Consider the following 13,136-nt stretch of genomic DNA (forward strand, 5'->3'; position numbering starts at 1 on the left):
GTAATATTGGTAAACCCTTTTACAATGATATTGATTGCAGGTGAAAAAACCAAAGGAGTTTCCTCTTCTGCCTTTTTCTTTTTCGTTGCGCTAAGTTTGAAATACGAAACTTTAAATACGCAGTACAATCTAAGGTAGAATGAAAGAAGAACAGAGGCTAGTATTAAAACAGATTGACTGGAAGACAGTAAGCATTGGCCGTTTCGTTTTAAACACAGTTTAATTCTTAAACAGTTGATCCATGATTTATCTTTTGCATTTTTAATTAAAAATGTTTGTAAATGACCAAAATGTAAATAATCTTTGGATGCGTTTCTTTCTGCAGTAAAAAATGTAAATCAAGACATTTGAAAACAGTTGCAATAGTATTATGATATTATTGTTTCTAATACTTGTTACAAAATTCTTTCCTTTGTCACTAACCTATCTATATAATGTATACACCACCATTGAGTTTAGAAGGAAAGTAGATCGATTTCTTTAGAAGATGTATCATTTAAGGTACTATTTTCTTGTTGTTGAACAGCTCCGCCATGCATTTCACCGAATTCGTCATCATCGTCATCATGGTCCGTATTTGATGCAATTGTACTGTTAGATACAAGATTTGAGGTTAAGGCATTCGTTTGAGATGGGTTGAAAGTACTGGGTGTTTCTGAAGATGCCTTCGCAGTTGAAAACAGTGAACTAAAAGGATCTACTTTTTTAGGTTCAGCAATTGCCGGGGTAATATTATTTTGACTGGTAGTGGAGCTGTTGTAAAATAACATCGAGTTGGCAGCAGCAGCAGTAGTACCGATTGGATTGGAGTTTAATAAGTCAAAAGAATTGGCGGGATTGGTAACAGGTACAGCACTTTGAAATTCAGAGAATTCATCTTCATCGTCTTCTTCTTCATTTTCATCTTTGTCATTTTCTTGTATAAGTTCTTTCGATGGTTGTGAAGGGCCGTTAGAAAAGAAGTCAACAAAATCCTCCACTTCCTGTTTTCCTTCCTGAGGAGCTGACGTGGCTCTTGAACCATTGTCACTATAGCCGTTTCCCCTGGAGGAGTAGTCTTCATCGTCTTCATTGTCACTATCAAAATCAGCACTCACGCTAATACCGTGCACTTTCGTTGAAGCGAAACCCGCCTTGGAATTCAAGCTACCATCAGCAGAGGCTGATCCTCCAGCAACACCTTTATACTTCTTGGCTGTTTCCCTTGCTTTTTTTCTTTCAGCACGTATTTTATTGTCGTCGCTCAATAAATCAATCAAAGCTTTAACTCTGGTTCTGACATTGATACCTTGATCTCTTCCCTGGGAATCGATATAATGAAAAGTCTCTAAAATTCTGATTAAATTGATACTATTCCTTGTATCGTCAATAAATCTTTCTGAACCATGTTTAATAAGGTAATCGAGCAATTGTAAGGCCTTATAAATTTGTCTCCATTCACTACCTGCCTTTTCGGTAAACCTTCTGAATATCATGGACAAAATTTCTTCTCTTTCTCTGAAATTATACGTACCTTGAGAAATCTGGTCCATTAAAGTAGACGAGGCACCCCATGGTTCGTTATTGGTCGCTTCACGGACCTTTCCCTCCATCTCAGTGTAATTAAATACAACATTTTGAGCCTTACGGAAATACTTCTTGGCGTCGTACAATGACATGTTCGTTAATTTATCCTCTAAACTCATCCTTTCCGATCCTTCCAAATAAACTAACCACCTTTCGTTGTATTTCTTCACCTTTCTTGAATTAATATTTCTTGCCTACCTATTATGTAAGGAAGTGTATCTACAGATTACTTCTTGATTCATCTAGTCCCCTTTCACTTTTTCTAAATGCCCCGCACAACGTGGTGTGTGATAAGCATAAGGATATGCTGCCTACCACACATGAAAAATACTATGTCTTCACTCATGGTTATTCAATGTCAGACCATACATAAATATATATATATATACTGAGATGAGGCGTGCATGTGCTTATTGAAGTAAGTAACGAATGTTACTGAATTGGCTTAGCAAAATAGTCAACCACTGAATAACCTCATTTCTATCTATATCAACCAATCCCTCATGAAGTCCAGGCAAAACTTCCCCTACAGATCCCTGTAGTTTACTGGGTGCTAAAAGAGAATACTTCATCCACTCCCTGTCTTTCAGTCCCCTGTGTGTAATAAATAGTTGATCAATTTGCTTCGATTTACTGTTGGATCTTTGCAATTTGATATAGCTCTTAATTTTTTTGTAAAAAGCCCACACTGGTAACGCTTCTCTACATTCTTTATAGAGAAGATTATTTTGTTGATCAAATTGAACGCTATCTTCCCAAGTGGCAACTTTTAATAAGTCTAGAACTCTCTTTGCTAAATTTTTCAATTCATAGTCCTGTGGGAACGCCGATGATAAATTAGAGTACCATCCGACATACCAGTCATATGTTTTCTTCAAGTAATTATGCGTGTTAAATCTGGTTAACTCGTTCTCACTTAACATCAGCGTCGTCAAACCAACAAACATGGCCATGGTATTATGCAACTTGTAGTCCGAATTGGTAAACTTTTCTAGCCAAGCTGGACTATCAAAGATGGAATTGCGATGGTAGATTGCGCCTGAAGTATCATTGGAATTGAATTGAAAATGAGCAGCTGGTACACCAAGATGGTATTGGAATGAGGCGTAACTAGATAACCCATCAAGTAGAGAAATAGTAGCATTAGAAGTGTACTTCCAATGGTCGTACAATGACCGGTCTTCATGTCCATTAAACTCTGTAAGCTTGGCAGCCTCGTATATGACATCCTGTAAAAGCGGGTTGGCTTTACAATGGAAGTTTGTCCCAGATACTGCATTATCTAGATTCAGGTATACCAAGGCTCTTCTTCTAAGAATGGCAGTGTGAGCTTCTGCATAATCAGTGGAACCCAGAAGGCCGGATCTTTCTCCATCCCAACTAATTAATTTAATAGGACGTAATGGTTTCCAACCATGTTTTAATAATTTGCTCATACCTCGTGCAATTTCTAAGAGAATAGCACTGCCGCTATTCGCATCACCAGCGCTACTTGAAGCCAATGAATCTCTGTGAGCTCCGATAATAATTTCTCCCTCAGTGAATATACCAGGGATGTTAACTTCTATACTACTTATTTCTTTGATTTTGTACGTTAACTCATTATGTAAATGAATTTTATCGATAGAACTTGAAGGTCCCGTGAATGATTCAAAATCTGTTATATCGCTACCAGGTCCAATTTGGAAACCCCTGCCGTTTAGTTTTGCTAAAATCGGCTGAACATCTTTAGCACTCATCGGCACGGATGGTATTCTCGGCACTCTTCCTACCGATGGCATATGCTCAGTGTCAGGATCCTTGGATGAATATCCTGGAGTAGTTGGATCTCCCGGGGTATCGCTGAAGTAATTAACTGAATCTCTCTCGATATAGCTCGGGTTTCTTGCTGGGCCGTAGGGATAAGGTAAAAACCCATTTTTTTCAGTAACTTTACCATCATCAAATGGATCCTTGTATATAATCACACTGGAAGCACCATAAAGTTCCGCATTCTTGACCTTTAACCCAGGTAATAATTTACCCGATCGTACGATGTGTATTTTGTCTTCAATATCAATGTTTTTCTTCAAAAGAAGCTTATAATCGTTGAGGCTACCATAATTGCAAAATACATAACGTGCAGTTACATCCCCATTTTTAGAGTATTGATGAAAACCTTTTTGCCTCCTACTAGCGTGAGAAGCGGGATCGCCTTTAATTTTATCTTCGATCATGCTAGCTCGATAGACCACTTCACTATTCTTTAAAAGACTTACATCAGTGTCTACCAGTTCGCCTGTCCAGGGGTAATATTCTTCGACTTTAGGCTTATATCCCATATCCAAAAACTCGTTTAACGTGTATTTAAAGGCCGATGAATCACTCAGGCCGTTACTCATACATCCAGCATACCTGTATACATGTTCTTTCGCTTTATTTTCCTGTTGCAGCGAGTTCAAGTATATTCTGTAAACCTCTGCATTGGTCAACCTGGAAGAGTGGAATCGCCGGAAGTCTCTTGATAGTGACGTCCTAGGAGCAAACGCCGAGACAAATCCTACGTATAAAAGTAGGCTTGCTAGAATTAGGTATATAAATTTTTCCTTATCCATGTGCTCTTTCATTATCTCATAACCGCTAACAATACTAGATATAGTATCACTCCTACCTCTATGCCTGGATGTTAAAGTAAAAGAATCATTCATGTTTTCTTCATTACTATCGCGAGTGGTTTCACCACTGTAATGCTGTAGACCAGTGGCTTCAGCCTCGTTATCATCAGGATCTGCCATCTTAACACCAGTTTACTCCTTTTATTGATCACCCTCTTTGTCTCCTTCTCATATGTCTCTAAACATTTTCCATTGTCTAATGTTAGTTCCTTTCAGAAGCGGCCCCTTGCCTTGCTAAACCCTTTTACCCGGGCCATTTAAGCCAAGTTATTACCAGAATACATAACTCTATAAATCACCGTATCACAAGCATAATTACTGAAACAGTGTGTAGTTTATGTTCTTTTAAACATCAAGGGACAGATATTGGGAATATATAGATATAAGTATAAAGCATGTCTATATTCTAGAGTTTCTCTTTTTTGTAACACTATAAATGGCTCTCGATTGCAAGGCATGAGCGAACGATAATGTAATCGGCCAGATTGGTGCGTCACCTAAAATTTGAACACCCAAATACAAACATTTTGAGGAGAGACTTGCCGCTACAATCAATTGAATTGTCTCATTTACATCGGTATTTGGATCCATGGCCCTTTGTGCTTGTACTTCATCCAGTGCTGATAAATCCAAGGCGTCCTTGTCTTGCCATCTCAGGAAATCGGTATATGATTTCAATACATCACACTCTTTCGGTATCAAGTTCATCTGTAATTTTTTCAAAATTCTTTCTGCTTTTAGCCATAAAATCCGATCGGAAAAATCTAATAATGTCGAAGTGGGGTTACTAGCATTATACCCGCGTGCCCAGTCTTCTACACATTTCATATATTCTGAAGTGACTAGTACTGCAGTAAACATGCATGTGGTCGTAAATACTGGTGTGTTGAAGACCCTGCGCTTATCTCGTTTGATATAGGTGAGAACTGAGGTCCACGCATCTACCAGATTCAAGGCATATTCGGTAGCCTCTCTCAATGAATCCATGTCATAACAAACTTCTTCTAAAGCTTTATTCATATTGGACCAATCCTTTAACCAGATTTTCTTGATAACGTGTGCCAAATCTAAACATCGTCTCATTTTGGCAAATAAGTACACTGGAATTATTAATCTCATTGCTGGATTGGCATTTATTGTTGAGATACTATTTTCGGTAGGTGTTAAGATGCCACCGTTTTTCAAATACAGATTTTCCCAATACTTTAACATTGTATCAATACGTTGTCTTGAAGTAATCTTCCACTCAATGTCATCTAGCTTTATGTTGTTGTTATCATTATTAAGTCTTGCATTATTCCTTTCAATGAATATTTTCTCATGGATAGATATCAATAATGATAGACATGTACTTAATGAAACCTTCGCATTTCCATAAAAGAAGCTATCACCTGTAGAAAGAAATCTCAAACAATTTTCATAAGCTTCGTTACCATTAGACAATTCAATCAATGAAAATTTGGAATCTAAAGTTATTTTGTACTGAGATAGTAGGCTAGCCCATTCAATAGAGTTTTGGCACTGATATAGATCTTCTCTATAGCATGGAACACCACATTTCAAGTCCATTGAATGAAAACAACAGTTAACGCCAACTAAAGAAGAAAACAGATTAGATAAAAGTAGTACCGCATGGCAAGTTCTGACTCGTGACTGTGCCAGCACAAAGTATTTGTAGTTTCTTTCCATTTGATCAGGTGCGTTGTATTTCTCTTTTATTTTTGAAAACATGTCAGGACTATTTTCGTATTCCATAATATGGTCACTCTCAATAGGGGGCTGACAGATAGACTCTAAGGGTAAATTTAAACGAGAAGACTTCAAAAGGCGGATAATTGTTGTCAGCTGACCATCCATCCCCTTGATTACAGTCGCATTTTTATTGAAAATACCGTAGAATGTTAACAATACTAACGTCTGTATAACCCATAATTCTGTTTTCTCTGGGTTTATCTCACTAGCCTTCAAGCTTTTTCTAATTTGTGTACTCGCAATATTTGCGAATACTTTGGCATGCGTTGAATGGAACCCATATAATGCTCCGATCATGCAAATTGAGAGTAATAAGGGATAAATATCCATGTTTGGTATGATAGAAGGAAGATGAATAAATGAAAAAAAAGGATGGAACTCCTCCTTGTAGTACGTTACATATTCATTCAATTCATTCGTCGTGGGAAAAGCTTCCGAATCGATATTATTATCCACTAGTATCATATTTCTTAGTTCATTCGTGAAAAGTAATTGTGAAGCTGAAGAAAGAGAAAATGGCGATAACAAATCCGAAGGAGTAAGCGCTGGTAATTCTTTTTGTGTTGTAGAAGTACCAGTTTCATTGGCAAAAGACAAAGTGAGAGTACCGTCGTCCACACCACCATTGTTTGGATCATCCTCAGTTAACACCTTTGAAATGTCCATTTGTCTCGAGTTGAAAAAATTAGATAGGTCATAATCCATCATAACACTATCACGACGCCTTTTATGGGAGCTTCTGGTAATAGATGCTGAATAAGTGGGGTCATTCACTTGATTTTGTGGTGTCACTGGTAAATCTGTATTTTCATTCAAGTTTAAATTTAGACGAGGTGATAAAGAAGGTTTTTCAGAGTTAGATGATCGAGCAGACTTGTTAGGAGGTGATTTGTTTGGTATTGATGATCTTGAAGATGGCGGAGAATAAATAAACCCGATATCATTGAAATGATTGAAGTTGATCTTGAAAGTAGATTTCGGATCAGAGTTATTAATAAAATCGGATAGCCACTTGTCACTTATGGTAGCTGGATCAACGTTGCTATCATCATCATTTATCTCCATTTTTGGCTCCAACAAACTGTTGGCGCTCGAATTGAAATGAATTGTGGAAGAGGAGTCCGAAACGATTGTTGGTGGGTTTTTGGGAGATAAGGACACGACTGGCTGCTCATTGCTCATTGCTCTGTAGGGTTGATTGACCAAATTACTGCAACTGTTTGAAGCCGTAGTAGAATTTGACACCATGGTGTGTGGAAAGGTTGAAGGCAGGTTAAATTCGGAAGGTGTCCGTTTATCATGGTTGAAGCAGCCCAAATCGAATGGTGAATGGTGATTAGACATGTACCCTCCTGCGCCTGCATATGCAGAATTCATTGTTAAAAGATCTGTCAAAGAGGGACCACTACTTAAGAGATATACCCCGGGCGTAGCAACTGCACTCCCATTGTTGCTGTTCACCATGGTCGTAGATGTTGAATTCGGCTGCTGCTGCTGCTGATGTTCAGAAGGGCCATTGTTAAACAGATTTAAATTGAATTTGATGGCCTGCGGTGGTTCATCTAGGGTCAGTGGGGGCAAATCCAGTTCGGAGACGCTTTCCATGAGTTGTTTGGCAGTCATTTGTGGGGTAGAAAACCCAACCTGGTGCGGAGCCTCCTCTACAAGTTCGAAGTTGGTAATTGCATGATGAGGACTGTTGTCATTGGACATATAAGTCATTGCACTGGACGCAGAGAAAGACGCATGCCTTTTCGTCTTATGCATGGAAGAAGGAGTGTGCGCCCCCTGAACAACAGCATCGCTTGATGCAGAGTGAGCAGATAGGCCTTTCACGTCGAGTTTGAATTCTCCAAATCCTAGTGAGCCTGCCTTACAAGGCGGGATTCTCACTTGGTTCTTGTGCGTTACCGGGGCTGACGCGGGGAGCTCTACATTATTTGATTTGGCCAAGGCAACCACAGCCTCCTTCAACTCTTCAGGTGTCTTACCAGTGAGATTTTTGGGCGTTGGCAGAATAGTTTCTTTGTTCCCAGCTATTTTAATGATATGAAGATCAGATGGATCGTCTGCTGTCATCGAATGGCGGCGCTTGGAAGCAAAGGAAGAATCGGAGTTCGGTGCCGGGGTCCTCTGCTGGGTATCGCCCGTACCTACAAGAGCAGCATGAAGTTTTTGCTGATGTCTAAGCACTAGATCTCTACGAGCAAAACACCTACCGCAAAAGATACAAAGATACGGTTTCTCACGCGTGTGCGAATGCTGGTGTCTCTTCAAATGTTCCTGTCTGACAAAACCCCTGGTGCATGTGGGGCACAAGAACGGTCTTGGCTTATCAGTCTTAATAATTCGAGATTTTTTAGGAATGGGCAGGATACCTTGACCAGCAGGCTTGGCGAAATTAGATTGCGTACCGTTGACAAACATACTGGCTTCGCCACTAATAAAGTCCTTTGTTTGCTTTAGCTTCTTAGCCCTAACTTCCCTTCAGATGCAAGAGTCTTCGAGAATATCTTGCGTCGAGTGGCAATGGTTGATGAAAAACTCTATGGAAACCAAGAAGTCCTTGTTTTCTTTGTTCTCGTTTCTAATATATGCAGGGTCAAGCGGGAAAGAGAAAGACAAACGGAAAAGTACCCAGCAACACGGAACAAAATTGTCTACGACAATTCAAGCGACCGCGGTTCGTATGCATAATGCACGCGCCCCTCGGCCAAATGCGGACAGTATAATCCGAAAAAGGTCCTTTTTCAAAGGTTATTTCCCATAAGGGAAGTTGCTCGTGTGGTTACCTATTGTTGATGGCGCATACGTCACCTTTGGCGCGTTGCTCCGTAGAGAATTAGCGCGGTGCAGTACCGTGCGGCAAGATCTAAATTTCGCTTGGTACTCCTTCCTTCCCCCTGAAGCTGTTCACTCCTGATTTTCTGTTCGTTTTTCGTATATTGTGATTTCTGTTGTTTCTGTTGTTTTCTGTTATTTCATTTACCGTTGCTTGCATCATATATCCCTATATAACGCTTATAGTTATGGCCAGCCGCAAATTGCGACAATTAGACCTAACAGTGCAATGATGGTTGCAGGAAACGATATCTGGCTAATAGTCTATTATTTTTTTCTAGGATCTTTTCTCTCCTGAGTACATCTGCTGTTGGCGGCAAAGAAGTATAGTTCATGTCCTTTTGTGGTGCATGTGATGGGCTTTTCGCCTTATTTACGGTCAATTACTTGCTGTAAGCTACTATATAGTTGATAATCACAAATTGTGCCCTAACATCCCAGCATATTATAGGGTAACGGAGATTCTTGCAGAAAAAATCTGTAAATAAGCGGCCACGAGAGAGAAAAAAAAAGATATAAAAGAAGGCATTAGTTTCGCCTACTATTACCTCTTTCTCTTCTTTATCATTGATTTGTTGTTTGTAATTTCTTTCCGAAAAAGAGTAACTTTGTCCTAAAGTACTAATCCACCGCATTAGACAGTACGAAGATCGAGCTATTAATTTGAACACTCGATTTTATTCGTGATAAGCGTAATGTGGAGAGATCAATTTTTCAGGTCATTTATAAGAACTCGAGTGGATTGCTGATTGTTTTGGTCAGCTGAATGAGACTCGAGTGTCAGAAGATGACTATATTTTATTTATTTATTTTTTTCTTTCTAATTATATTGTGTCTGTACTTGTTCTTATATTCTATTTCCTCGTGATTTTGTAAATCCGAATGGGCGCAATTAAAGGATTGAATAACAGGGCTTCTACCATTCGAGTCTCGCTACTCTTGTCACACTCGGTGCTGGTAACTATGGTGTACTCTAGTCCAAGTTTACTGCACTCTTGAGCAAATAGTTTGTCGGTGGACTCGCTTCTGATCGTCGCAGACAGGAGGCACATCTTACACCGGTTTATGGCAAGGCACTCAGCCAGACACTTGCACAGTTCAGGAAAGATGGTTGAGTCGTATGTAACATCGGCCCCCACTACTAGATCTATGTCGTCGGGGACCTTATCGCTACCCCACCATAACCTTTGAAACCTGATGTCTGGCTTGTGCTCACTTAATGCATCGTTCAACTCGAAATTCTTTTTCAGTTGTCGTTCAACTAGGTCTGAATCGCCATCGGTAACGTACATCTTGTTCACAAAATTGCGATAATTTTGTGAAAGGACGAGGCTCACTATGCCTGTCCCAGCGCCGATCTCGAGAACGTTCAATTTCTTCTTGTCTTCCTCTTGTTCTTCTTGTGTTAACGCCAACTCCTGCAACGGTTTATTAATGAGGAAATCTCCCATGTACAATGCAGCTTCCCATGTTCTGAAACCTGTAGTGCTCGCCGCGCTGATTAAATTTGGCGTTTCTTCAATTTTTATCCTCACATTCCGGTCAAACCTGTATCTTATAACCTCTTTCATCGTTGGGTCTGGCTTTCCTGTGCTCAGTAATTCTATGTACTTCTCGTAAAGATAATCAGATATCTCGATCCCGTCTTCGTCATCATCGATTATTACGAGCGCATTACCAAAGATCTGCTCATTGTCCAAAAGCGTTTTTATTATCGTTTTGCAATAATATGCATTTGTGTGTCGCACCTGTTCCATTTCATCAATGAATCTTGATAAATGCAGGACAACGTTGGGTTCGCTTGTTTCTAACTCCTCTAGAAGGTATCCTTTCGGGCATCGTTGGTGCAATCTATCATAAAACAGGTCCTCATTCATATTACTTCTGATGAATGTCCCACTTTTAATAATACAGATTTTTCTGTTTCACTTTTCCTTCTACTCACTCATACATATCACATTATTTGTCATGATGATGCACTAACTGCTATTATCTATTTCGCTGTTTGTCGTGTCCGAACAATCAACATTGAAATTTTCTACAAAATTTTCAGATACATACAAGCACGTAGCTTCTATTCCTCCAGGGCTTTTTCAATTGCACGCTGAAAGACTTTACATAAAACGTCGCTATTTTCTAAACCAACACTCACTCTTACAAGATTTTTTTCGACACCATATTGAGCTATCTCGTCCAATTCCTGGTAATGGGCAATAATAGCATATGGACATGCTAAAGTAAAATTCGTACCCAGCGAGGGTCCTTTGCACAACTCCAGATTATTGAAAAACTTCTTTGCTTCTTCAATACTGAAAAATGTTAATGAAAACAAGCCTCCATATCCGCCATCTTTTGTAGATATGACGCTGTCATAATTGCGTTTGGTCTCCTCTGATGTTAAACTAGGATAATAGATTTTTTTGAACAATTTTCCCACTTGTGGTAATAATACCTTTGTTAATAGTATATTAGTGTTTGTATTCACTTTGATTGTACGTTCCACGAAGTCTCTCGAATTTCTTTCTAGGCATAAAGCATCTTCACACCATAGGCAATCCTCATATCCATCTTCGGTCTTCATGAACTTTCTAGCAAATTCATATATCTTTCCCTTAGGATTCAACACTAACGACCCTGCAATCACGTTAGAATCCCCACTGAAAATTTTTGTTAGTGAACTACAAACGATATCAGCATATGGTAATACGTCGATATTGACAAAACCACCGACAGTTTCGTCTACCACTATATAAAACGAATACAAGTCAGACAGTCTTTTCAGTTCTTGCAAATCTCCCATTTTCAACAGCGGATTCGATGGAGCTTCAATAAATACCGCCAATATTTGTTCACCAGCATGTAAAATACTCTTTAAAGCATCCATTGACGTCGAATCACCCTGTCCTAAGAAGTGCGTATGATTGAATTTCCGAAGAATACTCAGAGTATCTGTGTATGGGAACCCAAACATAACAGTTTTCTTGAAAGGGGGGCCATATCCAACCAGCTTATCTTGCCTGGTGGACGATCTTGATAGACGGTTGGCATCTAAGTTCAAAAGCAGTCTGTGGGCAGTGAAAATGGAAGCCATCCCACTCGGGAATAAGTAAACATCTGTATCAGGATTTACATGAAAATTTAAGTCTTCCGTTGCCATATTCTCAAACGTGCTGTTGGCACTGTTCTCTCCCATAGAGCTGATTGTTTCAGCGGGAACATCCGAAGTCAACGGTTCATTGTTCAAAGACTCTCCGCTACCCATACTGAAGGGTCCGTTGTTTTCGTTATAATGCTCAAAAGAGAACAAGTCCGACAAACTCTCAGAGTCAAGTTTTTCGACAACTTTTGTAGCAATCCTCTTTCGTATCAAATATTTAGCTTTATCTGCGGCAAGAAAATTTAAACTTCTGCCAAATCTCGTTTCAACATATTCTTCATTGACTCTATTTTCATCCTCCGTCACAGTTTTTCTTCCATTAGCAATTGTTTTCATCTCCTTGGAACTATCCTTAACTCGCAATTCATGTAGAATGTACTCTGCCATCCTGCTGGACACAATTTCACCCGAATGTTGCCAGTATTGTTTCATTACTGGAAATATTTCCTGGTCTACGAAAACAACCGTAATCTTACACTCCCTTCTCCAAAGCTTTTCCTCCTGGTTCATAGGTTTAGGTGTACATAACTGTAATATCCGTACTTTGGTTGAAAGACCTGTTTTCACTTTGATGAACTCCCTGCACCTATTGGCCACCCTATACGAGGGGAAGCAAAGACATGTCTCATTTTCCATCGAGTACTTACCGCATAAAGCTTCACATAGCTTTTTTATTGACTTGTGTACGAAAAACCTTGGGTATCCAGTGGTAAGTGAGTTTATTATGTCGCTCTCACCTTCTTCATAACCTACTGTAGCTTCCCATGTGGGCAAACACACGGATACAGCATGCTTCGTGTTGGGCGGAATAGATTCACCGACCGCTCTAGATATCATTTTTTCTACAGTTGATCTTGTTTTCCCTGCTAACGTAGCTCTTGTCCTAGTGAATCAGTGCTACCAAGTACATTTTATTATCGTTATATATCTAAAATATGACTAATTATTAGACCGAGGTGTCGTAAAATGCAGGGGCGCTATCATGATTTTCACTTTTTTATCTCAGCGCATGATGGTTAGTCACACATATTTGAGTTGAAGGGTTTTATCGGCGTAAATACTGTCAATCATTGTCAGTCATTTAAGTTCGTATAGGCAAGATACTTGAATCGATTACTGCCATTTCCAGAACTATCCTGATATTATTTTATTAAGCTGTCGCAAGT

General features: G+C 39.3%; 5 protein-coding genes across 5 annotated transcripts; all 5 read right to left on the minus strand.

The window, feature by feature from the left end:
- Positions 1-455: 455 nt before the first annotated feature.
- ENT3 (Ent3p) lies at positions 456-1,685 on the minus strand (the record flags this gene model as incomplete). Its single annotated transcript, XM_056223646.1, has 1 exon — positions 456-1,685. One exon carries the CDS (start codon positions 1,683-1,685, stop codon positions 456-458), a length of 1,230 nt encoding a protein of 409 aa, XP_056077643.1.
- Positions 1,686-1,976: 291 nt separating this feature from the next.
- VPS70 (putative zinc metalloprotease) lies at positions 1,977-4,340 on the minus strand (the record flags this gene model as incomplete). Its single annotated transcript, XM_056223647.1, has 1 exon — positions 1,977-4,340. The coding sequence occupies one exon, from the start codon at positions 4,338-4,340 to the stop codon at positions 1,977-1,979; it is 2,364 nt and encodes a 787-aa protein (XP_056077644.1).
- Positions 4,341-4,619: 279 nt separating this feature from the next.
- On the minus strand, positions 4,620-8,399 carry RSF2 (Rsf2p; the record flags this gene model as incomplete). The annotated part of the gene is made up of 1 exon (XM_056223648.1): positions 4,620-8,399. One exon carries the CDS (start codon positions 8,397-8,399, stop codon positions 4,620-4,622), a length of 3,780 nt encoding a protein of 1,259 aa, XP_056077645.1.
- Positions 8,400-9,667: 1,268 nt separating this feature from the next.
- EFM3 (protein-lysine N-methyltransferase) lies at positions 9,668-10,690 on the minus strand (the record flags this gene model as incomplete). Its single annotated transcript, XM_056223649.1, has 1 exon — positions 9,668-10,690. The coding sequence occupies one exon, from the start codon at positions 10,688-10,690 to the stop codon at positions 9,668-9,670; it is 1,023 nt and encodes a 340-aa protein (XP_056077646.1).
- A 197-nt stretch (positions 10,691-10,887) lies between these two features.
- On the minus strand, positions 10,888-12,807 carry STR2 (cystathionine gamma-synthase; the record flags this gene model as incomplete). The annotated part of the gene is made up of 1 exon (XM_056223650.1): positions 10,888-12,807. The coding sequence occupies one exon, from the start codon at positions 12,805-12,807 to the stop codon at positions 10,888-10,890; it is 1,920 nt and encodes a 639-aa protein (XP_056077647.1).
- Between the last annotated feature and the right edge of the window lie 329 nt (positions 12,808-13,136).

This window comes from Saccharomyces mikatae (assembly GCF_947241705.1).
Source record: "Saccharomyces mikatae IFO 1815 strain IFO1815 genome assembly, chromosome: 10".
Taxonomy (NCBI): domain Eukaryota; kingdom Fungi; phylum Ascomycota; class Saccharomycetes; order Saccharomycetales; family Saccharomycetaceae; genus Saccharomyces; species Saccharomyces mikatae.